Raw genomic sequence first — 27347 nt, forward strand, 5'->3', positions numbered from 1 at the left:
GGTTTTTGATTCAGGAATGCTTTTATTTTTTTAAATTAGAAATGCTTTAACGATGCATTTTAACATATTTGAGGAAGTGGGAGTAATCCATAAACATGGTGACATAAACGGAGATTGTTTCTAGTTCCTTGGTTTGATATAAACTATTAATTTCTTGAGTAACTTTTGTTTTGAAAATCTAACACAAAGCAAAGATAATTTCAGCTGTTTACTGCCTGTTATAACTGTTTCAATACGTATTGAAAAAAAAACTACGTCTCTACATAATTATCAATAAACGACCTTTTCTTTGCTTTGTGTTTATTGATAGCTGAAAATAAGAGGCAGGAACATTGGAAACACGTCGAATTTCCTTGAGATCTATAACACTTTTTAAGGAAGAAGGGGTAAATTCCGATTAGGAAAGAGCCTGTTTATCTCTAACCATCTCCCCTTTCCCTCTTTAATTTTTGCTTTTCGAGTGACCAAGACAGCCTTAATTCAAGATTTTACTTTTTGAGGAAGGCCGCAAAGGCGAAAGACAGAACCATGGAGATTCTAGGCTCTACAACGCGGATACCTCCCAAAATTCCAAAGCAAGACGTCCTCGGTGAAGTAAGATTGGCGCTGTGGGAAAACCAGGAGGGCGGAGCAGCTCGCTTGACTTCCGCCTCCCCGGGACTGGGACCAGCGGCGGCCTGCGCATGCGCTGTGCGCTTCCCCGCCCCCAGCCGGCTACACTGCCCGGCGGACTCCAATTGGAGGTAGAGGAAAGGAAGCCGAAGGAAGCCGGGAACCCGGAAGTACTTCTCAGCAGAGGCCTGGGCGACTCTTTTGAATGGAATCGGGCTGATTCATCGCCGGTTCTCCGATCCAGGTCCTTGTTGAGTGTGAGTCGCTGCCCTCGCCGCCGCGTCGCCGCTAGGCCAGGTAGGATGCAGACCGTGACCTCTCTTCAGGAGACCTCAGCCGAGCCCCGAGGCGGGCCTGGGACGTCCTGGAGTCTGCCTTGCTAGGCCGTCGCAAGCCTTGGGCTTTCCTGAGTCACGTTGCCCAGCCTGGTTGCTGGTGGAGTCCGGGCCTGATGTGGAGCGCGGGCCCCTTGGTCCTCTCTTCCCTGAACTACGGGTCTCTGGCAGGGTTAGGTCTGGATGTCATCTCCTTGCAAGCGTTTCTGCTTTCCCCTAGCTTGGGAACTTTAACTCAGTCAACTGGCAGAACCCTGTTTATGGTCTTCTAATGTTCGTCCTTAGTGCCTCCTGTGTTGAAAAACTTCCAGTGTAGGGAAGAAAAGGAACGAGGATGGACCGAATTTCAGCAAAGAGCATGTTCGTTTAATCGTTTGTCCTGTTAGCTTTAAAACCTTCAGAGATGCATTACTTTTAATCCTGGATGTTTTCAGAATAAAGTTTGGTTATTCCTGCTATGCCATTACTTACTGTATTGCTCGACAGGAGGACTGGTCTGTGAATTGGTTACATTTCCATTTTTGAGAAAAGTAGAAATCAACTACCGCTTCTGTGGGTTATTGGAACTCAGTTTTCCTGTGAGTGGAGCTCAGTGTATGTCAAAGAATGATGCCAGCATTTCAAAAGATTCTTAAGAAATTCTGTGATTGCTTGTTTACTTATTAATTTGGAGATAGGCTCTTGCTGAGTACCTCTGCTTGGTCTAAAACTATGTACACCAGGCCGGCCTTAAACTTCTACAATCCTGCGTAGTTTTCCAAGTGTTGCAGTTAAAGGCTTGTAATCCCACTTTAGCACAGAGTGGAAAAAAAGTTAAAATGAAAACCAAGTTCCACTTTGTTGCTGTGGTAGTTTGTAATTGGCCGCCATAGGCCCATGAGGGAGTGGCACTATTAGGAGGTGTGGCTTTGCTGGAGGAAGTGTGCCACTTGGAGGGGTGGGCTTTGAGGTATCACATGCTCAAGTGTGGCACAGTCTCCTGCTGTATGTGGGTGAAGATGTAGAACTCTCCAGCATCATGTCTGCCTGCATGCCACCATGCTTCCCACTATGATGACAATGAACCTGTAAGCCAGCCCCAATGAAATGTTTTCTATAAGGGTTGCTATGGTCATAGTGTCTCTTCATAGCAATAGAAACTCCAAGACAGTGGTGAACACTTCTAATCTCAGAACTCAGGAGGCAGAGGCAGGCTGATCTCTAAGTTGAAGACCAGTCCGTCTACAAAATGAGTTCCAGGCCAATTAGGCCTGTATGGTGAGATCCTGTCTCACAACAACAACAACAACAACAACAACAACAAAAACCCAAACACTAATATAGTAAAGATTTATATAAAAGGCCTTAAAAATTAGCAAAGAAATACAGTTCTCATGTGAACACTCCCAGTACCAGAGAGGAAAGGGTAGCAGGAAATCTGGTGGTTTGAGTCTGGCCTGGTCATATAGCTGATTATAGGTTAGGCAAGGACATGTTCTCTAACCTCGTTCTCTGACTTTGATTAAAAGTATCTGTGAGTTTTTTTTTTTTTTTTTTTTTTTCTGGTCTTGGTTCTGCTTTTCTGTCTGTCTGTCTGTCTGTTTGTTTTTGAGGTGGCTTCTCTCTCTACAACCCAGGCTAACCACTAACTGGTGTGATCTTCCTGCCTTAGCCTCCACAGTGATGGCTTTAGAGGTGTGTGGGTCAGTACCCAGCCTCCGTTGGTTGTACTGCTGCAAACATAGTGTAAGGAAAGCAACAAGACAAGCACCTCTGTTGAAGTTGGAAACTGGACAGATTGTCAATGAAGATAGTTAATATACTGGTGCCGCCTTATTGTGTCACCTCAATAAATGGCTTGTTTTTAATGTTTAAATTGTATTGCTTAGGGCCTGGAGAGATGGCTCAGTGGTTAAGAGTGTGTACTGCTCTTGCAGAGCACCCAGGTTCTGTTCCCAGAACCCATCTCCAGCGGCTCACAGTGGATTGTAACTCTAGTTCTGCAGATGTCCTTGGGTACCTGCACTGATGTGTAGATACCCTCCCACACACAATTAAAGTAATACAAATAAATCACATGACTTACAGTGTATAGTAGATGTAGAGATAATTAGGATATACAGTGGCTCATCATTAACTATAGCTAAGGTGTTTTGGTGAAGAGCTGAAAATTGACTTTGTCTAAAAGTTAAATCTTGTCAAAAGAAGTTTTGATCTTTTATTTTAGTCTCATCTATTGGATTTGGGACATCCATCCTACTTGCACCCCTTAATATCTTTGATAATTAAAGCGTTGTTATTCTCGTTAAAAAGCTGGATTTTAGCTTTAAGAACTGGGTTCATCTTCTTTTTATACTTGCCATATAAACCCTATACGTAGGCCCTAGACTCAGAATCATTTGTTTGAAAATCAGTAACAGGAAGTAGTTGTGCCTTTTTGGTTTTCAGTGTTACAGCAGTGATGACTCAGGGGCTACCTGTAAAAGCTTTAACTGAGTATGCACCCCAAGTCTGCTTGGGATGAGTTTAGTGTAGTGTCACTGCTCTTACTGGAGAATCCATACTTTGCTTTGTGATAGTTTGTTATCCTTAGCTGCCAAAAAAAAAAAAAAAAAAAAAAAAAGCATTAGGTTGAATGATCTTTGTCAATTTTAAGAGGGCTAACCATAGTCATGGTTACATGCAATACATGTACAGTGGCAGCACTTGTTGAGTGCCTAGGATTTTCCGTTCGGGTACTATTAGACATCTTGGATGTAGTGTGACAACAGACTTAGCAGGGTTGTGTATTTTGTAGATGAACTTTAGCATCTAGCTCCAGAACAAAATAAATGTTTCTGCATAATACAGTGTGTAGATGGTGAAGTCTGGATTCAAATCTGAGTTGATTGATTCTAGAGGCATTTTTATTTTATATTACTGTCTATATGGTAGTACTCAGCAAATATTTTGCTTAGATGTTATAATTAGGGACAATGTGGTGGATAGCTATATTTCTTTTAAGAATAAATCCTCAGTCTTCTACATGGAGGTTGGAGTGGAATCTTGTTTTCTAATTTTTAAAATACTGATTCACTGATCGGTATTTGTAGGGGAGGGAGGGAGGGAGACAGACAGATGGAGACAGTGGGTTGGGGGAGGGGGGAAGAGACAGTCTCCAGAAGTCAGTTCAGCACTTAAACCATTTGGGTTCTGGGGCTCAAACTAAGACATCAAGCATGGCTGCAAGCCCTTCACTTACTAACCCACCTTGTTGGTGGCTCCCAGTCTTGCTTTTAAAATGTTGTAATCCCAGTACTCCCGGGGCAGAGGTGGGAGGATTGCTGCAAGCCTGAGGCCAGCTGCTCTAGAGCAAGGTCCTGGCTGTTGAGACCCTGGTAGGAAAAAAAAATCCTTAAAGAATTACATTTAGTATTAACTCAAGTTCTGATTGTACTGAAGAAGTAGGGAAGAAGTTCCTATCCTCCACAAATCAGAGAATAGAGGAATTAAATGTAGGAATGTAGTGAGATCCCAAGTATGGAGTGGTTTTAAAGGAATTGCTGTTAGTTTGAGAGTATTACTATTTATGTAGTGGAATGGGGAGTAACCCAGTGCAGTGGGAGACACAGTGTGAAGCCTGAATGACTAAATCGTCAGAGTTTTGATAGGTGGAAACTTAGTTCAGATTTAGAAACCTTTTACATTGCTCTGTTTCTGAGAATTGGAGATGTTCTCTTTTAGCCTGATGGTTATGGCTCATGACTTTGGAGGCAGAGGCAGGCAGATCTTTGTGAGTTTGAGGCTTAGCCTTATCTACAAATCGAGATCCAGGACAGCCAGGACTACATGGAGAAACCTTGTCTCGAACCCCATCCACAAAACAACAGCAACAAAAACCCTCACTTCTTTTATGTTATTGTATACAGTTTAACTTGTGAACCTTATTGCTAAATTCTGAAAATGTATATCCCTGTGTCCAATATGACAGATTTATTGCTGTGCATATGCCTGGTGTTCTGAGGCCCTCTACGTGGCTTCAGAGTGAGAAAGAAGGGTGGCTATTCAGGATGGTGAGCGCTCATTATAGAAGTAGCATTCATTGTTTGCTCGTTTTATGCCTATGGTTGTCTTAAATGTTTTTCTGTGCATTGATTTCTTTATTCTAAACAGCTGCATGAAACAGACGTTCTCTTTATTCTCTTTGTGTGAATGAGAAAATTGAGGAGAGGTAGTTGACTGAAGAATGAGTGTTAGAGCCAGTGTTGTCTTCCTGGCTCTTCCTGCAGAGTGACAGAATTGACCCCCATATGCTAAGGAAAGTAGTTGTCATTACTTATCTCGTCCCAATGGGCAGTTTTTGTTTCTTGCACCTCTAGATCATCTTATTAACAACTTAATGATATGAAATAAAGATTGTCAAAATTATATTTGAGATGTTAGTGAGTTGTACATGTAGTATATATAAGTGCTTATTCTGTATTTTCCTGATTTTGAAAGTATAGGTAACTCAGATTAACAACGTCCTTTGAGTGTAGCTAATTGCTCACTATTTTCCATGCAGGAACCTGGAAAATATATCTCTTGTGAAGATGAGTTTTGTATTTAAACTACCTCAATAGGAACTGGAGGTATAGTTCAGTAATAGAATGCTTGCCTAGCATGGACAGAGTTCTAGGTTCGATGGGTTCAATCCTTAGGACTGCCAAAAAATCTGGAAGTGTAGGTACACTTGTAGTTGACCCTGTTTTTTTTTTTTTGTTTTGTTTTGTTTTTTTGTGAGGGGTGTGTGTGTGTGTGTGTGTGTGTGGTGTGGTGTAAAATAGACCTGGTAAAATGTATCATTTTAACTTTTTGTATGTAGTTCTGCAGTGTTTAGTATATTTACTTTGTTGAATCACCGTATTATTACCAACCACTTCTAGAGCTTTTCATCTTCCCATTTGTAATACTTTAAAAAAAAAAGATTGATTTTGTTGAATGGAGGAGAGCCATCATATTTGCTTTGATTGTAAAACATTTTATTTTAGATTTATAAATACCAATTAGAATTGAAAAATGGGATTACATGAATTCAAGAAGCTTCTGTACAGCAAAAAACAAACAAGCAAAAAAAAAAAAAACTTAACAGCCTACAGAATAGGAGAAAATCTTTGCCAGCTGTACTTCAGACAGAGGAGTTAATATCTAGAATATATAAAGAACCACAAAAATTAAACTTCAAAGAAATCAAAACCACACCTGCACCCCCACACAAATGGTGTACTCAACACATAAGTAGAAATAAATGTTTGTTAAGAAAAAAGCTGCTAGTCAACAAATGGCCTAATGAGTTTTACAGAGTGATTCTTTTTTTTTTTTTTTAAGTTTGGTATTGTTCAATCAGAGGTGTAACCCACTACCCAACCTAGATATAACAACTAATTTTGGCTGGTGGAGATACATGAACATCTGCCTCCCTGTCTCTCCCCTCTTTCTCTCTTTCATCACCTGGCTTCTCCTCTCCTTCTTCTTCTCCTCTTCTTACTCCTTTTCTTCCTCTCAGTACTCCTCCTACCTTAGCTCCTCCTACACATCACCCTTCCTGTTAAAATGAAACTTTTCTCTCAAAATACAATTAGAGCGTAATTATGCCAATTTGTATCCGTTAGGTACAAGATAGTCCTAATACCCAGTCCATCCTTTTGTTGACTAACCAGCACCTCTGTCATCTATCCTAACTAAAACATTTAGTTCTGAACCTGGCTTTAGGATGAATGTCAGCTGAAGACCATCCACTCAAATCTTTCCTCTCAAGGTAAATAGTTATAAGTGTTCAACCCTGTCAGAAATCCAGAATGACTGAGTTAACTATAATTGTGGGAAGCACAAAGCATAGCTTCTAAAACTTAGCCAATTTATAGAGACCTCTGAACACCTGGACACTCGCTCTCCTTCAAAACATTGGAGCATCTGTTCTTCTGCCTTCTGGCCCAGGATCATCTGACAGACCTTAGTGCTGCAGAATTATTAAGGGCTGATTACTCTGTCTAGGCAGATATAATCAGTCGACTATTCTGCAAGTGTGTCCTTTTCTGGACAGTAATTTGTCTGTAGAAGGAAAGTGGCAATTCTTGGCTAGTGGCTGTCTTTCAGAGTGATTCTTAAAAGAAGAAACACAAATGGTCAATAGCTATTTTTAAAAGTTTCCATCACTTTAGCCACCAGAGAAACAACAAAGTAAAGCTACTCTATAATTCCATCTCATCCCAGGCTGAATGGCTAGCATAATGACTACACACACTGATGAGAGTGTTGGGAAAGAGAAACATACACACTGCACACTATTGGTGGAAGTCAAAACTGGCGCAACCATTATGGAACTCTATGAGGTTTTTTTTTGTTTGTTTTTTTGTTTTGTTTTTTAGAAGCAAAATGTAATTAACACAGGAAGATCCAGCTCTGCCACTCCTGGGTATACAGTCAAAGAATCCAGTGGCCTACCATGGGATACTTGCATATCTATGTTTATTGCTGCTGCGCTGACAATAGCAAGGAAATGGAGCTAATTTTTCTGCCCACCAATACATGAATAAATGGACAATGGAAATTTGTTCCATGCAATGTAATTTTTGTTAAGTTGTAAAGAAAAACAGAATTGTGAAATTTGCAAGAAAATGGATGAAACTGGAAGATAGTACATTAAGTGAGATCACCCAGGTTCATCAAGACAAATATCACATGTTCTCTCTTACATGCTAATCCTGTCTTCTAATTTTTATAAATATGTGTGAGATTGAGTATGGGTAGATATCAAGAAAGATTACAGGGGTCTATTAAAGGGAGAAACAGCTTTTAAAAAGGAGAAATGGGTAGGGTAACAACAAGTACAACATGAACGTGGAAGGAAATACTGGGAGTGGAATGCTGTAAGGTGGGGGGGGGGGGGACATGAAGATGGGGAAAAGGAGTGGGGCAGGGGTACTGTGAGGTTCAGTTGTCTACATTTTATCTAATAGGTTATTGTATGGTTCACTTAAGTGGAATCACATGACGTCCCTGTTACTGTAATAAAAGCACCCTGACAAAAGCAACTTATGGGAGAAATGAATCACTGTTATCTTACAAACCCAGTCATCATTTTGGAGAAGTCAGCGTAGGAATTTGAAGCAGGTAGTCCCTTTACATCTACGGTAATAGAGTAAGGAGTGAGTATATACCTAGTACTCAGCTAGTTTTCTCTATTCTCACACAGTCTAAGGTCCCAAACCAGGTAATGGTATCACCCAGTTTCTGGCTGTGTCTTTCCATTTAAATAAAGGAATAAAAGCAGTCAAGACAGTCAATCCCCTTCAGGCCAACCTGATCTAGATAATCTCTTATTGAGACTCTTCTCAGCTCAAGTGATCCTAGGTTGTGCCAACTTGGAAGTTAAAACTATTACATATGTCACCTTTTAGACCTGTCTCCCTACTACTCCATCCCGTCCTCTGTTCTTCTTTCCCTCCTTTCCTTCTTTTCTTTCTTTCTTCTTGTGCTATGGATTGAACTCAGATCTTTTTATACGTCTAGGCAAGCACTCAGTGTCTGGGCTACATTTTCAGCCTTTACATAATGTTTTCAGGTTTGGTCAAATTGTAACATACTTGTGTCAACTTTGTTCCTTTTTGTAGCCACATAATATTCAATACAGTCTATTGTATGCCTATATGATAGAATTTGTTACTCACCATGTGATGGACATTTGGACTATTTCTATATTTTGACTATTGTGAATCCCTGTGCTGTCTATACACATGCTTGTATGTGTCTTGTTTTAAAGACCTGTCTTAAATACATTGTAGCTTATTTCAAGGAATAGAATTGGTGGACCATATAGTAATTCTGTGTTTAAATTTTTGAACAACTGACAAATTGTTTCCAGAACTCCTTGGTTCATAAGTTTGAAAAAGTAAGGATATTGTTGTCTCAAGATGCATAGTTTCAGATTATCTTTATAGAAATGTTTCCCACTTGAGAGTGATTTTGCCCTTTCAAGGGACATTTAGCAATGTTTGGAAACATTTTTTATTGTCACAAGTTAATTATTTCTGCTAACATATAATATATAGAGGTCAAAAGTACTGCCAACCACTCTGTTATACAGCGGACAGACTCCATATGGTTCTGAATGTCAGTAGTACCAGACTTACTATTCTGATCCGTGGCCTGAAAGTTACTCTTATTATCAGAGGGGAAATTGTTTGCTACTTTGCATTCATCTGTGAGCTGCAATGAAATGAAATTTTTTTCCTTTAGTGTTTATCCCTCTGCGATTATGGGTGGAAAAATCTAAAGTTCTAAATTCTGAAGTGTATTCAGAGAGGGAAGGAGAAAAGTAAAGAAAGTAATAGTGTTTTATTGTGGTTTTTGACAGAATTTTTCTGTGTTAGACTGGCTTAAACTCAGGGTGTCTAGCATCTTTTTGAAAGATAAATCAATGCTTTGGGCAACACAGTGGTAATTAAGGGGTGACAGTGTTGCTATAACTATCCCTCTTTACATTTTATACAACTCTTTACATGTTCTTATAATTTTCATTATATTTGTGAATAATAAATGATGAACTAATTTCAGGGATCATGGTGGTCAGGTTTTCAAGATAAAAGAAAAATAACTACTAGTAGAGTCCTATATGTACAAGTGTAGAAATTTGTATTGAGCCTATGCTATTATATAAAGTGATTTTTTAAAACTCTTTTTAAAAATATAAGTAAATATTTTTTAAGAGACCTCAAGGAATACTTAAAGCTATAAAATGTCAGTCTTCAAAGTCAGTAGAAAAAATACAGTTCACTGGGGGGTGGTGGCGCACGCCTGTAATCCCAGCACTTGGGAGGCAGAGGCAGGCGGATTTCTGAGTTCGAGGCCAGCCTGGTCTACAGAGTGAGTTCCAGGATAGCCAGGACTACACAGAGAAACCCTGTCTGGAAAAACCAAAAAAAAAAAAAAAAAAAAAAAAAAAGAAAAGAAAAAAGAAAAAATACAGTTCATAAATACATTCTAACAGAGTAATCTTGTTTCGTAATATCTGCTTAGGTGGTAAATAAATCTTGCTCTCAAGAGATAATTATTAAAATTCGGGTTTTAGAGCATAATGTAAAAGTGTTTGCCTAGCATGGGTGAAGCTCTGAGTCCAGTCTCCAGCATTGGGGGAATGGTGGCCTCTATTTCATTTGCAGAATTTTGCTTCTTTTTGGGGGGTTAATAATAATATGTTCAAAATAATTAAGTACCTTTCTTTTTTAGGAGAGAGAGAGAGGAAAAAGAACTACTTGTGAAAAATTGTATCTGCCAGAATTAGCAAGAATTGGAGTTAATAAGAAATTTGTCAAATTCAACAAATTGAAGCTTAACACCGTAAGAATTACAGTTACTGAACAGGTGAGGTTTAAGAATGTATTTTATCTTTAACTGTTGTTTTAGGATATGATAGACACTATGTAGATGTATTATTTTTTTTAACAGGCATCAAATTACGAATATGTGTGATAACCAGATTTTAGAAAGTTGGGTGATTTAGAATATTTATCAATATATTTCATTTCCAAATGTTAGTATTTTTATAAAATGTGTTCATCTTAAGTGTTTTAATTTGTTAAATATCTTTTCCTGTTTGCTCAGACATCTAATTTTGTGAAAAACACAAATTTGACCTGCCAGATTTTCTTTCCCTCTGCTCCCCACATCGCTCATGTATATTCACAGCATCTGGAGTCTGAGTAATGTCATCAGAAACAGCACAGGGAAAGTAGATAAACTAACACAGCTGGGAGCTGACGTTGGCCTAGAATGAACGTATGGATATGTACATATATGTATGTATTCTGAAGTGTATGTTGCCACCTCCACTGATTCTTTAGTTTTGTGAACTTGAAATGGTCCAAAAGAATTTTTCTTCTTTAGAAATATATTTTAGAAAATAATCTTTAATATTTTAAAATACACAGGGTTGTCTAAAAGGGATTATATTGAATGACTGAGTTGAGGAACTTGATGGGTATGTTATTTGTAATTTATAATTAGGCAGATAAGTATGGTTGTAAGATTAGATTTTGTCTGAAATACCAAATTTTCTTGCCTTTTCATTTGTACAGATGAATTCATCTGTTGTGAATCTCATAAACATGTTGTGTGAAAGAAAAAGTCAGACCAAAAAAAAAAAAAAATCTATGATTCTGTTTTTATTCAATTGGAAAGCAGCAGAACTATTTTGTACTGTTAGAAATCAGCATTCCACCTGTCTGCAGTGGTAGAGCCTGGAGGGAGGCTTGAGAGGTGTGGCTCTTAATACAGGTGATGGTTACATCAGCCAGTGTGCTGTCCGTGTCCATCATTCGTGTGCCTTTCTGTATGCAGACTTGAATAAAGTTTGTGGTGTTACAATTGTCAAAGTTGTTACCAGTTGATTGAGCAAACATAGTTGGACAGTATTGTCATGATTTTAGTGTGTTATTGAGGTTTCGTTTGCAGCCTTTCTAATTGATAAAACATGAACAAAAATTCCTAACTCTTAGCACTTAGTTTAGATCATAATTTGTGATGATCTAAATTATACACTTAGGAAGAACACAAATTTTAAGGCTCAGTAATAGTTTTAAAGTTAAAAAATGCTTTGTTTTCACTTTTACATGCTTAGTTACACTGCTATTCATTTGAATAGTTTGATTCCTCGTTCTGTATCTGAGGCCACGTAAGTACAACTGACGTTTCTTTCCTTTATTTCCTTTGTGAGCTTCTCATGCTTATGAGTATCTTCTTTAGATATTCCAGATGCTGAAGATAAACTGATATCTCAAAGTTGTAATAATTAACTCCGGAATTGTGTTTGAGAATAGCAGCTGTGAAGGGATGTGTATCTCTACAAAAGCTGATATAAGTGTATCTGTGTGGGCTCTAGAACACTATCTTAATGCATTTTATGTTTATAGTATTTTCTTTTAATACTATATAATGAGTTCATTTTTAAAAAGCCTTTGATGCTAATTCAGAGATCCGTAATCTACTTACAATGTCTTTCACATGTAGTTTTGATGATAACTGACAAGCTGTAAGTTAATTAGCACAGCACTTACTAATGAGGATGTTAAAATTTAATTTAAAAGTGTAGATTTTTATTTGTATACTCGGAACAAGTTGAAGGAAATTCAATCATACATATGATAAGCATTCTAGGCACTTTCCCCCATCCAGGTGTTTTATTAGATAACAATAAGAAAATATAATTAACTTAAGGATAGCAAAGTTTTGAAAGTATGCTAAGATTGCTTGTCTTTAAAACTGGGGATAACCCAAAACCAAAGCAGTAAAATAAGGTCTGTTAATTAGCATGGAAGACAGCTTCTTGAATTAATATGTGGTGTTAATTAACAGGAAGTCTGATGTTGTGTTGTAATTACCACCAATATTTTTGACATACTGAGTGACTGAAGGTGAATTATATAGATAGCAATTGAGTAAACACTTTTGTGCTTAGGAACGTTTTCTTTTGTTTCTGTTTTCTAGAGATATGGACAGACTTCTTAGACTTGGAGGAGGTATGCCTGGACTGGGCCAGGTCAGTATGTTTCTTAGTATGTAAGCAACAGTCTTTATATAGTTATCTTAAGAGAAAGAACCAACATACTACCTCATGATAAGAGGCATACCTTATTGGTGGGTACTAAATTGCAACATGAAGTAACATTGGAAAGATTTTTTTTTCTTTTCTCCTGGGAATAAGAATTTTTAATGTTTAGTTGTTTGGTTTAAAATATTGAGATAGGTGAGCTTATAAAGTTGCCTTTTCAAACAAAACAAAACAAAAAACAAAAAAAGAAAAGAGAGAACTTAAAATATGATATTCTTGAGTTCATAAGGTAAACTTCTTATATTATACATGAAAAATACAACATGGCATATTTTTTTTTAGTAGATCCTGAAAATCAATCTGTATTCAGTCTTAACTAAATTTCTGCTTGTAATTTTTTGAACATAGATGAATTGATAATAGCTGTTTTTTCCTTTTAAGCTTGATATTTTTATGGTTTCTTTTATATTGTTGATTAGAATTCAGTGATTTCTCAATTGTTTGGCTATTATTTATTTTATTCATTACTACTGGGTATCTGTTTGCTCTCAGCTAAGGAATCTCCTTGTGTTGAGGATCAAAGCCCAGGCCTCACACATGCTAAGAAAGGGCTCTACCACTGCTCACCAAGCCCACTGCCCTGCCTCTTAAGTTTTGATTATATTTCTGCTTTCCTTAATTGATGGAAGGGGTCATTAGGCACCATTCCCTCCCTGCAACTTTAGTCTCTTAGTTACCAGCTTTCCCTCATTTCTAGATTTCTATCAGGATTTTGTCTTCCTCATTCAAACTAAGGTGTATTTAGAGGAAGAAATACAGTTTTGAGACTTCATGTTTTGCATGGTGTGTGTGTGTGTGTATGTGTGTATGTGTATGTGTGTTTTAAAAGCACACCTACAAGAATCTTGATTAGGCCTGGCCTGTCATTGGTTTGTCACTGAGAATTCCTTTTAGAAAGGTGCCATCTTTTTTTGTGATTCTCTATTGTATGCTGCAGCAGACTTACTTTTCATTTTTGTTAGTTTTGAACATTTCTCATGCTTATTGTTATCCAGTTTCATCATGGTACTTCATTTTCTTTGATGATGTAATTCATTCTCTGTCATGGAGATACTACAAATTTATGTGTAAATTATTAAGTCATTGCCTTAGAAAAATTTTTAACTGAAGTTGAATCATATCTGAATACCAAATTAACTTTCTTTAATTATTAGGTATGTTATTTATTCATCTTGTAAATCTGTTCTGAAAAACTGCTGTACATGAAATAATGGCCACAGACTGAGATACATTGTTCCACTGTGACCTCTGCACCCCTTTGGAGAATATAGGAAACTCAATGTTTGTCTAGTAATTTCTCCTGTTTCTGATTTTATTAGCTAGCCTCAGGGTCCTCAGTTTGTGTGTTTGTTAGAACTTTAATATGTGTTACTTAACAACCTACTATTTCATGTATTTTTCTCTCTGCAGTTAGATGGCAAGCTCTCAGAAAAATAATGTGTAGAGTTCTTATTGTTGTGGTATCTTTTTTAAAATATTAGATGATCAGTTCTTTTGTTTCTCTTTTAAATTTTACTTCTGCAAGTCATTGTGTTCACCATGTGCTTCAGTAGGCCCTACATATCAAGAGTCTTCATTCAGATCTCATTACCTGGGCTGCTTGATTCTGCCATTGACCAAAACTAAGCCCACTCTTGAGCCTTTTTTTCTTCTTCACAACAAATGGGCCAGTCCAGCATCCCGGTATTTTAGTCATATAGTTGATCTTATTTGGTCTTTAAGTGGCTAGCTGATGCCATCTTAGATCATTAAAGAGCAACTCACCAAAGTAGCAAACGCTGTCTTAGGGAAGTCCAAAGATTTTTGAGGCTTCATGCCGAGAACTCAGAGCAAATTATATAACCAGGATTTGTTTTCATACTTAGTCTGATTATTTGTATGGAAATAATTCAGTATTTCATTTGGATGTTGTTGTATTCTTATTTAATGCTAGTTGTTTGTGGGTTGTGTGTGTGTGTGTGTGTGTGTGTGTGTGTGTGTGGTATTGGTGATTGATCTCAGGGCCTCTGCCATGGCAGATGTACTATACCACTAAGTTAGTTATATCACCAGTCATGGTATTGATGGTTTTCTTCTTCCCTGACAAGAAAAATGGTTGCGTATTAGACTTCTGGACAGAGGACATGAGTTTTGCTCTGTGCTGTTATTGTTGATTATATTTTTCTTTCTTTTTTAATTAATTAATTAATTAATTAATGTTTTAGGCAGAGTTTCTCTAATAGCTCTGGCTGTCCTGGAACTCTCTTTGTAGACTGGCCTTGAACTCAGAGATCTGCCTGCATCTGCCAACCCACATCCCACCCCCACCCCCCCGAGTGCTGGGATTAAACGCATACACCAGCACCACTAAGCCTGGCTGTTTTAAATGGAAGAGTTCACAGAAATAATATAGGAATTTCAGTCACAAATACTGGTGTTTCATTGTATTTAAAATTACTTTGCCTTGATTATTCTGTTTTACTGTTGTGTTTGACAAGAAGAATAATTAGTTTCCAAACATCCTGGTCGATTGACTTTGTATGGATACTATTACTTTTGTATAGATATATGTCTAGATTCTTTTTCTTTCCCCACGCTAATCCTTACATATTATCAGAGGACCCCACATCTTGTAAGGTTGTCTATGTGTGTATTGCACTTTTGTAATGTACGTATTATATGCATGTATATGGGTGTGCACACTTGAGGTACAGTGACTATCTTCTATTGCTCTAGTCTCTCTCATACATATTTCTTTTGACAGTTGTATATGTGTATTCTTGTTACTCTCATCCCCTTACATTCACGTCTTTATGTCTTGTTTGTGAACAACTGAGTTTAACCGGGCGCCATCTGTGTGGCCATAGGATCAAACTATATGGTTGGAACCTGATAGGTTCACCTGTGGGAAGAGAAGTGAAGACAAGGACTGGTGAATTCTGCCATCGAATTCACTAGCATCCAGTAATTAAATGACTCCCTCTCTGATCCTTTATTGATTTGACGAGAGTGTCAGCCTCACGCAGGCCCAGTATAGGCACTATAAAAGCTGTGATGTCATGACTACAGTGGTTGTGTTGTGCTCAGAATATAGCATTCTGCAACCTGTCTCTGACTTCCAGCTTATAGATTCTTTCTGTCCCCTCTTCTATGTTTTCTGAGCCTTCAATGGGCTGGAATAGATATCCTCCCATACGCAGCCATTTATCGTTGTGACCACTATAGTTCATTGCAAAGGAAGCTTACCTGGGGTAGCTGTTTTTGGATTCTCTGTTATGGGTTGGAGGTCTGGTAGAGAGAGTTTGGAGTCCAACCCTATTTAGCAAAAATTTTTTTGAAGATTTATTTTTATTTTTATTTTTATTTTTATTTTGTGTGGTTGAGTGGTTTGCATGCAGGAATATCTGTGGACCATGGGTGTGTAGTGCATTTGGAGGCCAGAATAGGTTATCTGCTGTGTAGGTGCTGGAAACCAAACCAATCTTCTCTGCAAGCAAAACAATTGCTGACTCCCCTTGCCCGTCCCCCAGTTTGAGAAGGGTTCTCTCACTGAGCCTGGTAGCTCATCAGTTGACTTTTAGGCTAGCTGGCAAGTAAGCCCTGGATCTTCCCGTCTCTCTTCCCAGTGGTACGGTTTCGGGTGTGTGCTCCCATCTCTGGTTTATACATATGTGTTGGAGGACTGAACTCAAAAGTCCTTATTGCATGTGCAGCAAGCCCCTTACTTACTGAGCCATTTTCTCAGCCTCAGAGACTGTATTTAAAAAACTACCCCCAGGGTAGCTTGCTATTAAGTTTCCTCTATTTGTTTCTAGATTTTTCTGAAATAATACTCAGGCTCCTACTTTTTGTTTCATTAACTCCATTCACTCTCATAACACTGTATTCTAAATACTGTACAATTACTGAGCTGAATTACTCAAGTTACTGAGTCTCTTGGCCAAACCACAGTCCCTTTCCCCAAATGAAGCAAGGTTCTCACAACTACTAGATAAGTATTCTACCCCCTTTTTTTAATTGAAAAATATTTTTTCATGCAGTCTATTTTGATTATTTTTCCTCTTCTTCCAATTCCTCCCAGATTCTCCCCAGCTCCCCACCCACCAACTTTATGTTCTTTTTCAAGAATAAAAACCAGAATCACACACAAGAAAACTCGAAACCAAAAGTTAAAACAAACAAGCAAAGGATTTAAAAAAACCCAACCAACCAAACAAACAAACAAAAAAAAACCCCCTCAAAACAGCAAAATGAAACAAAAAGTTCATAATAATACTATCGAGGTTTTTGTTGTTGTTGGCTACTACTGGATGTAGGGCATACCCTGAAGTGTGTTTGATATTCCCAGTGACAGTCTGTTGGGCAAACTGTTTTTCCTTTTGCCAGTAGATACCAACTGCAGATGATTTCTTGGAACCCAGAGTTTACATCCCCCTCTTAATGCTGGGACCTTGTTTGCCTTGACCCTTTGTAGGCTTTGTGGATGCTGGTGCAGTCTCTTGAGTTCATATGTGCATTAGTCCTGTTGTGTCTGGAAGATACTGTTTCCTTAGAATCATCTATCACCTCTGTCTCTTAACAGGTTTTCTGACTCCTCTTCCTCATAGCTTCCTGATCCTTGAGGGAAGGGCTTTGATGAAGACATCCTATTTAGAACAGAGTGCTTCACAGTCTCTCACTCCTTGTATACATTGACTAGTTGTGGGGTTTTGTGTTAATTTTCATCTACTACAAGAAGCTTCTCTGATGTGGGTTGAGTACTGCTTTGATCTATGGGTGTAACAACATGTCATTAGGAGTCATTTTATTGCTATGCCACTCTAGAAGAATAATAGTATTAGGTTTTCCCCTAGACTCATGACCCATCTAATCTCAGGTTCTTGAGCACGTGAACAGTGGTAGGCGAGTTCTATCTCATGAAGTAGTCCTTAGGTCCAAGTAGTAAGTGGTTGGTTGGTCCTGTAACATTTGTGCCACTATTGCACTAGTATATTTTGCAGGAAGCTCATTGTTGTAGACTGCAGGGTTAGTACCTAAGTGATACTGATAATTATTGTTCTCACCCAATAGCATGCAGAATACCTTCTAGTGTCATCAGTGCTAGCCAATGGGGGTGAAATTTCTAGTTAGAGACCAAGTTCTCTGACTTTGATGATGTAAATCATAAATAAATGTTGTCTTTAGCGGTAGAACCTTACCTTCAGATTGTGGAGAGCAACCAAATAGCCTTGGCCATAGGCTGTAATGTTTGGTAGGTTTCCATGGCCCCTTTGGTCTGTGAATCAAGATGTAATCCATTCCTGGCATTGGCTTTTACTAGATTGCATAAGATATCTAGTTGGAACATTATCTCCCTGACTAGTTGATGACTTCATTTAGATTCTTCTCTCTCCCTCCCTCCTTCCCTCCCTCCCTCCTTACTCTTCTCCCCTCTCTCTCATTTATAAAAACTTCAGTAGGTTTTTATATGGTGTTTCAAGTGGTCTTTAGTGTTAGTTGTTCCTTCCCAATATCACCTTTTCTCACTGTTCCCCTTCCTGTTTAATCTATTCTAGTTTCCCTGTTGTCTTGCCATAACAATATATTATTCTGTATCCCTTTGAGAGATGCTGTCCTACCCTAATCCGCTTACTCTATACCTAACCTCTCTGGTTTTTAGATTGTAATACAAATATTGAAAGCTAAGAAATGTTTTTTTTTACAGAGAAAACCTGTAATATTTGTCCTTTTAGGTCTGGGCTACTTCTCTCTGGATGATTATTTCTAGCTTCATTCACTTACTTGCAAATTGTGTAAATGGTTATATTTTCATTATCTGTTCACCAGTTGAACATCTATGCTACTTCTAGTTTCTGCCTATTATGACTAGAGCAGCAGTAAACATGGATGAGCAAGTGTCTCTGTGGTAGGATGTAGAGTCCTTTGGGGATATGTCCAAGAGTGGTAGAGCTGGATCTTGAGGTAGATTGATTCCCACCTTCCTGGGGAACTACCACACTGATTTCTATAGTAGCTGCACAAGTTTACACGCCTATCAGCAATGGATAGGTGCTGTCATTTATTTTATTGGTCTTGGCCGTTCTGACTGGGGTTAGATGAAATGTCAGAGTATTTTTAATTTGCATTTCCCTGATGGCTAAGGATGTTGAACATTTTAAGTGTTTCTCAGCCATTTGTATTTCATTGCTTGAAAATTCTTAGTTCTGTACCCTATTTTAATCAAGTTATTTGTTTCTGTGATGTTCAATTTTTTTTGTTTATTCCAGATGCTAATCCAATTTTAGATATTTAGTTGATTAAGATCTTTCCATTCTGTAGGCTGCCACTCTGCTTGAGTAATGGTGTTTTTTGCTGTAAAGAAGCTTTTCAGCGTCATGAGGTCATGAATATTTATTAATTGTTGTTCTTAGTGCCTGTGCTGTTAGTTTCCTCTTTTCCTGTGGCAGTGAGTTCAAGACTGTTCCCCACTTCTCTTCTAAAAATAACCACTTTTAGGGCAGCTGGTCTTACGTTGAGGTCCTTTGATCCATTTGGAATTGAGTTTTGTGTAGGGTGATAGATATGATCTATTTTCATTCTTTTACATGCAGCTATCCAGTTTGACCAGCACCATTTGTTGAAGATGCTGTCCAGAAATAGACTATGTATGTATGGGAACGTGATTTATAATATAGGTGGTATTGCTGGTGAAGTGGAAGTACAGTCAGTAAATGCTGTTGAATTAAGTGGTTTCAGCATGGGAAAATGGAAATTAGATCCCATACTTATATATGCACAAAGTATTTTTCAGGTGGTTGAACCATCTGCATAGGAAACCAAACTCTATAGTTCTGGACAGTATACCTATTAGATGGCTATTATCAGCTCAAACCAAAGTAGGCATTGTTAGGAATGGGGAATTGGAGCATTTGCACCTTCACAGAGATCACGAGATTGTGTAGCTGTTGTAGAAAGCAGTGTGGTAGGTCTTCAGAACATTACAGTAGAATTTCCACATGATACAGCAGTCCTGCTTCTTGGTATGGACCAAAGAATTGACAGCAAAATTACAGCATATTTGAATACCAGTGTTTAAAGCGATTTTTATATAACAGCCAAAAAGATTTAAACAACCCAAATGTCCTCCAGTAGTTGAATGGGTAAATGGGCTATGGTGTATATTTGCATCATGGATTCTTATTTATTCAGCTTGAAAGGAATGAACTTGTGACATATGCTGTAAGATAGGTATACCTAGAACTGTCCTGGAAATTGCCATTAAGAGCAGGCACCACACTGCCTCTGCCTTCTGAGTGCTGGGATCAAAGGTGTGTGTCACCATGACTGTAAACTTATATTTTAAGAGAAACAAAGCCGGACCTAACAAGTCATTTTGTTACGTCCTTAGACCTTTAGGATAGAGCAGCACAAAGTATGAAGTCACAAGTTAGTCACAAGTTGTCTGCCTTGGGATAGTAAGTAGCTCTAATTTTTTTTGGGGGGGAAGGGAGTTAGGGTATTTCTATGTAGCCCTGGCTGTCCTGGAACTCTATGTAAACCAGGTTCATCTTGAACTCACAGAGATTCACCTACCTCTGCCTCCTGACTGCTGTGATTAAAAGTGATGTGTACCATTATGCCTGGCTAGCTATATTACTAATTCTTTCTCAAAAAGACAGACAGACTTAATACTTACAGACTAGCAGTAAAGGAAAAAGAAAAATAATACTGCACATTTAGCAGAACTACAAGTCATTAAGAACTACAAAAAAAAGTGAGAAAAAGAACACATATTTAATTTGAAGGTTAAGAATGGCCAACATGAATATGAAAAGAAATTTAGTATCACTAAATCAGAGAAATGACAACTACAATTAGTTCTGTGGTTTTCTTAAATGAAACAGGTGTCTTAGATTGGCCTGGAACTCACTGTCCTCCTGCTTCTGTGTCTTCTGTCCTGGGACTTCTCATGTATTTGTTTGAATGAGAACGGCCCTTTTAGACTTATATATTTGAATACTTGGTCCCTATTAGGTAGAATTGCTTGAGGAAGATTAGGAGGTGTGTCTCATTGGAGGAGATGTGTCCTTGAGGGTGGGCTTGAGGTTTCAAAAGCATGCCTCCCTCTTAGTGGTTGTCTTAACATGTAAGCTCTCAGTTACTGTTCAAGTGCCATTCCTGCCATGCTTCCTGTCATGATGGTCAGGGCCTCTAACCCTCTGGAGACATGAGGCTCCAAATTAAATGTTTTCTTTTCTGAATTGCTTTGGTCATGGTGTTTTGTCACACCAATAGAAATGTAACTAATGTGATATCCATAGCAGTTTTAATTTTTTAAAAGAAGCCTTTTGTGTTGTATGGTAATGAAAATTTAAGGGAAAAAATTCTCATAAAAGTTGTTTTTTCTTATTGGGGGAGTGATGGTATATGGAATAAGAGGAGTTGGTTAAAGTAACTCAGTACTTAGAAGTCAGCTAGCAAATATCTTTTAAATGAACACATTGTATAGGACTTAAAATAGTTAAAATCACTTTGGCGTATCTAGTAAAGCTGAAAATACCCAAACTTATGTGATTCAGCAAGTACAATTTTTTCACTTAAAACATGTATATTAAGAAACACTAGAAATATTGACAAACTGACAAATGTCTACTGTATGAGGCAGTGTTATGTAGGCGTGGAAATAAACTAGAATCTGTATATCAATATACACAGTAGACCCTATAAACATAGTACAAGAAAAATCAAGGTTATTTAAAAACAGTAAGTAGTACTTCTAAAGCAGACAGAACTGAGTAAAGTACTACAGTTTCTATGGAAACACTCAGCTTTACAGCATCCTGCATAATGATAATGTTTGCTATATCTGTCCTATCAATTAAGCACTTAAAATACGATAGGAGTAGCCCAAGAACTGAACTTTATGTTCACTTAAGTTTTATATACCTTTCAAGACCATAGTATATTTAGTATGACTTCAGAACTGCATTAAAATGCATTATGTTCATGGCTAATAGTATTGTATAGTACAACTTAGATATTCTTCACAGGTCATGAGAGTATTTCAGGTCACAAGGTATTTCAGCTTCATATATAATGTTATATATAATGTTAAAAAATATACAGAGTTGGGTGTGGTAGTGTACACCTTCAATTTCAGCACTCAGAAAGCAGAGGCAGACATTCCTGAGTTTGAAGCCAGCCTCAGTGACAGAGTCAGTTCCAGGAAAGGATTGTCTTCAAAGAAACCAATACACACACATACCCTAAGGCAAAATAAATTTAACAACAAAAAACATTAAACCATCATCATCATCTTTTTTTGAGACAAGATCTTACCATGTGGTTCTGGCTGGCCTGGTTCTTGCTGAGTAGACCAGCGTGGCCTCAAACTCAGAGTCTTACATGCCTCTGGCTCCCCCATGTAACTCCTGTCCCTGGTTAGAGTTCCTGTTTTGAAGATGGAATAGAGGTAAGTAAGAATGAAAGTAGAGACAATCAGATCCTGCAGTGATGCTTTACAGTAATTATAGATAATTATAATAGTTTTATTTCAACTTTATTCTGCTAGCAAAAATTATGCCATCACATAATGGCATGAGCCACCATAGTTTAATATGTAAGGTTAATGTTTGTAGCTGTTACATTTGAAATAAAAGTTTTAATTTTGCTATCAACACTTGTGTGACATCATATAATGAACAGACTTTTCAATAGATTTTTTTTTTAGTGAATTGCCTTTATATTGTTTCTGTGGATAGAAACAATATAACCCAGATATATAGATCCATCCCATCATTTCACTTTTCCTCAGTTATGATTTTATCTCATCAGATATTTTTACTGTATTTTTACTTTTACCTTCTTTTGAAAACTTTTTTTTTAATTTGATGTGATTCCTCCATATACTTATGAAGGGCTTTATCAGATTAGGTACATAAAGGATTTTATGGCCATAGACTAAAAAGAATCTCACTAAACATTGTTAAATTAACTGGGCCTTTTTCTTCCTGAGTAGTAGAGAAAAATGAGAATATTTTAATAGTTTATTTCTTTGCCTAACTACAAATAATAGTTTACTATAGTTACAAAGCAAGAATACAGGATATGGTTGCTATTTTCAAAACTATAGTTCTGATAGTTTCTAATCATTCTGTTCATGTGCTTGACTTGAGGTAGTATTGAGAGAAGAAAGGTCAAGTCAAAAGTAAACTATTGAGAACATTGTCTTTCTAGTCATCGTAGTGAGATTCTGAATAGATAAACTATGAAAATATAGTGTTCTTGAAGATTCTCAAAAATAAGTAGAAACAGTTCCTGTTGGCATTGCAGTTAATCTGTGCTATTTTGTAAAGGGTTTTGAAGAGAAACTTGTGGGTACTAAATTTCAGTTTTGATATGGAATTATAACAGTTGATTTGCTTGAGTTCTTTGGAACAAAGAGAGATGGTCATATATTTTTATTTATACTGAAACTGTTCACAAGAACATCAGCTTCTGATGATAAAATCATAACTGAGGAAAAGTGAAATGATGGGATGGATCTATATATCTTTTTATCTAGTTATCTTTTTATAAGATGGGGCAAGAATAAGATACCTATGTTTAATACAGGAATCGCAGATACTGCAGTATAATATTAATTACTGGGGTTACGTAATTACTTAATAGACTGGGTGTTATGATCTTAAAAATCCAATTTGTGTTTTCTTCATTATCTTCCATGATTTTTTATGTATTTTTGTTTTCTGTTTGAGGAAGGGTCTCATTGTATAGTCTAGGCTGCTTCACGATTCTGTGAGTGTTATGATTGATTACAGGTGCATGGTATGGCGTTTCTAAAGTGTTTTCCGGTTGAACAACTTACTGGCGCACACTGGGCTTTTCGTCTTAAATTTGCATACTGAGCTTCTAAGTTTTCAGTTCTTGTTATCATTTGAGACAGTTTTGTTTTCATCATACCTATTTAAACCTGTTCATGCAGGAAGGGTTCCCCTTCACCGCACACCTTCATGGTTCTTTGTGGGATGTTGTCTACGTTAAGTGCTCAAGAAGCATGCCACTGAGCAGTGCAGTGCTCTTCCCAAGGCTACCTTCAGGATTACATTCTAAACTGCTCCCAGTGCTTCTGCAAGCCTTCCCTCTAAAAGAGAGAATGCTGTGAGAGTGGGGGAGCACTGGGGAGCGCTGAACAAGGAGATTAATGGTAGTGGCAACCTTCCTTCTCTCTTACTCTGGCCTTTGTATGTACTCTGTTTTATTGGAGTACATTCTTGCCTAGTGTGGCTTCCTGTTTTTTCTTTCTTTATATTGCAAACATTAGAGCTTGAATAGTTGAAAGGAAAATGCTTATAAAAGTTCTGTTAAGAGGGCTGGAGAGAATGCCTAAGAGTCCTTTCTGTTTGACTCCAATTTTACCAGCTTTCATCCCAGTTCCAAGGGATCCAACACCCTCTTCTAGCCTTCATACACATAGGAGCACACGTCTCTCTCTCTCACACACACAAATATAAATAAAACATTTTTTAAAAAAGAGCTGGGCACATGGGCTTTGTCCCACCACTCAGGAGGCAGAGGCAGGCAGACCTCTGTGAATTTGAGGTCATAGTAAGTTCCAGAACAGTCAGGGCTGTTATTTAGAGATACTCTGTCTCAAAAATCAAAACAACAAAAACAAAATTTAAAAAGAGAAACATATATTGTAGTGTTGGGGTATAGGTCTGTAATGGAGCACTTCTCAGACAGCATAGTTCCCTGGGGTTGATCACCAGCACTGCCAACGAAGACTAAATAGTAAGACAATGAAATCCAGCTCTTGATAAGTGCCTCACTCGATATTGCAGAAAAGCAGATCTATTACACCTTTGAGAAACTACTTAGAATGTGTTCTGTTTCCATTATAACTGTTGCTCTATAGAGTTGGTTTTGATTTTAATTTAGTATGTTCCTTCTTCTGTTTCTGATCGTCTTTCTTTCTCACGTGTGGATTCTGCTTGCTGTGCTCATTTTCTGTTTCCTACATCCCAGAGTAAAAGGTACCCCTGAATATTTTATTGCTGATTTGCTACAGTGCTCTAACTTGAAGGCTTTCAGTTTGATCTACTATAAAAATTGTAGTCTCATAGACAGACAATCAAGTACTTGGAATTATGTAAGTCATTGCTCGTGGAATTTAGAGCAAGTGTATGGGTCCTGAAAAAGAATCTACTTAAATGTTGAACATTTTGTCAAGATTCCTATCTAGTACTTAACAGAAATGTGTCAGGTGAGCACAGGGCTAGCAAAACATTAGGTGTTCTGACAGGAGATTTTTCTATTCAATCTTTTCACTCATTCTTCGTAACAGTCTTGCAAAGGTAGAGATAATTATTCCCTAACTATGGGTTGCGTTATATACTAATAAGAAGTGTAGTTACAGATCTTTCAGATGCCAAAGCCTATGCTATGTCAATAGTTAATGTTTCCTTAGGTGGATAAACTATATTGTTGTTACTGCTTATATGCCTCAAAAGTTAATTAAAATTGAAGCACTCATTATTTATACTGCAAAATGTAGATGAAGAGTAATATACTTGTGTTTTTAAAACTTTTAGAAAATGTAAAGTGTTTGAAAGGGTTGTTCTTGAGTTTAATAGTTAAGAGCACATACTGCTATTAGAATGGACTTCAGTTCCCCATATCACTTAAGCACGCACTCAGACTGCTCGAAATCACCAGTAACTCCAGTTCAGGGCTTCTGACCTCTATGGTAACCTGAACTCACACCTATATACTCTCACACATACATACAACTACAATAATTAACCTAAGTCCTAAAAATAGAAAAGAGAGAGCCATTCTTTATTTTGGCATGGAATATTTGATTTCCATGTTAAGAATATTTAAACCATGAGAATTTTTTTTATTTTATTTCCTGTGATAATATGTTATCTAGGCTGGTTGATATAGGTTGAAGTTACAAATAGTACAACTTTTAAAAAGAATATTTGCATTTTGACTCCTAAAAAAACCCCAGTTTTCTTGCTACTCACAAATGGGTTATTGCCCTAAACTAATTGCCAAAATATGTTGTTTTACTAAAAAATTTATTCTGAGAATGAAGCTTTTCATGTTAATATAATGACCGTTTGGTTGTACCTTGACTTGTATAGTGAAAAGAGGCACAGAGAGCTGGTTTATTTGAATAATAGACTTGCCAATTAGCCATCAAGTGCTTCCATCTGTGAAATTGTTGATCAGATGGGTTAGCTGGGTTGTTTCCAGACTAGGGCATCATAAATGGCACTTGAAAACTGTCACTTTGATGATGAGGTTTCAAGTATTACACTGCTTGGTGCTGTGGAACCTTTTTTTCCTTTTGCAGCACCATGTTTTTTTAGAACACACTGATCCCACTTATGAATTCTGTGGCATCCAGAGAACTTGGGAGACCTGCCACTGATGTAAAGTTCTGCTTAATCTGCTGCTCTGGCCTGTGCTGCTTTTAAACCACAGTGGTAACAGCTTCTTTCATGGCCTTCACAGTCATGTTGGTTGGTGATCTGACTGGCACAGGCAGGCAGTGTGCATTGCCTGTTGGCCATGTAACTGGCACACTGGCAAGTTTCTTTGTACATTGCCATCAATAAGAGCTCATTTTCAAACGTCTCCTTTATGGAAGTGTGTAGTAGCCTAAGGCCATGTGAGTGTTGAGATTTCTCATGTGTGAAATGACTTTACACTGTTCTTTACATTTTGTGAAAATTTAAATCACTTATTGGTAGCTCACATTTAAAATTTATTCAATAACTAGGGAGTATAAATTTCTATAAATAAAAAAAAAAATCTTTTCTCACTGTTCTCTGTCTTTATGGCTTGGCCTTCTGTGTTATAGGAAGCTTTCCTTAGTTGATTCTTTAAATGCCTGTGGATGTGTTTAGATACTAGAGTCTGAGTGACAGTCCTGTGTGTAGGCTTGTGCCAGGCTTTTCTTCTCTTCTCAGTGGGCCCTGAATTTTGAACAATCTTCCTGGTCTCTAATTTGTGTAGGAAAGAAATCTGAGACTGCCCTCTCTGCCTGTCCTGGCACTGAAGTCACTGGGAGAGGGAGTGTCTTTATTTGGGGAATAGTTGACAGTTTGCTCTGGAGTTAGTCAAGATCTAAACAGGGACTGAAATCCATGGCAAAGGCAAGAGAATAAGAATGTTGGGTAACTTTGTAGGTGATTTGGGTTCAATTTTTTATTCTCTCAGTGTAGATTTTCTTCATATAGTGGTATCATTCCCAGGCCCTTAACTTTCACTTGTAGACAGTCTCAGTGAGAAAATTACGAACTCTTGTCATTTGGAATCATGGGTTGCATTTTCCATTTCGTTTTGGTAAGTTTGGGTGGTAGTCTTTCTCTGTAAGAAAATGCCCAGTATTAAATAGATAAATAACATTAAGTAACCAGGAGTTTGCCTACATAGGAGAGAAATTGAGGCATTGTAACAAGTAACTTAGTATATCTTTGAAAAAAATTACATTTGATAACAAATGGTTTTATAGCACAACTGAAAGACTTGCTTTTAAGTACACCTCTTTAGTGAGTAAGCAGAAGTATAAAAAAGGAGAAGAGAACTCGATACACAGTGACCTGTAAGTTTCTTCGCAGAGTGATAGAACTTCCCCTTGTGCCTTTGAATGCTTTGTAAGCCTGTTTCTTCTGATGTCTTTTTCTGTTCTTTTCCCCTTAGTTCCTCAGAAATAGGAACTGTGTGGGCATTTCCATCCCTTCCTAAGCAATGTTTTGAATAAATAAGTGCTTAATAATAATCAGGTAATAGCAGTATTTCTAGGAAGTACCAAAAAGGTGGTT

The 27347-nt window shown here is 37.6% G+C and overlaps 1 protein-coding gene across 1 annotated transcript in view; it reads left to right on the forward strand.

Annotated features, from left to right (window-relative positions):
- The first annotated feature begins 735 nt into the window (after positions 1–735).
- Positions 736–27347, forward strand: part of Psmd14 (proteasome 26S subunit, non-ATPase 14) — a 90892-nt gene continuing 64280 nt past the window's right edge. Inside the window, exons 1-3 of the mRNA XM_034496830.2 lie at positions 736–909; positions 10173–10307; positions 12429–12480. Of these exons, the coding sequence (XP_034352721.1) occupies positions 12433–12480 (48 nt within the window). The 5' untranslated portion in view covers positions 736–909; positions 10173–10307; positions 12429–12432. The remainder of the gene's footprint in view (positions 910–10172; positions 10308–12428; positions 12481–27347) is intronic.

This window comes from Arvicanthis niloticus, chromosome 2 (assembly GCF_011762505.2).
Source record: "Arvicanthis niloticus isolate mArvNil1 chromosome 2, mArvNil1.pat.X, whole genome shotgun sequence".
In the NCBI taxonomy this organism is placed as follows: Eukaryota; Metazoa; Chordata; class Mammalia; order Rodentia; family Muridae; genus Arvicanthis; species Arvicanthis niloticus.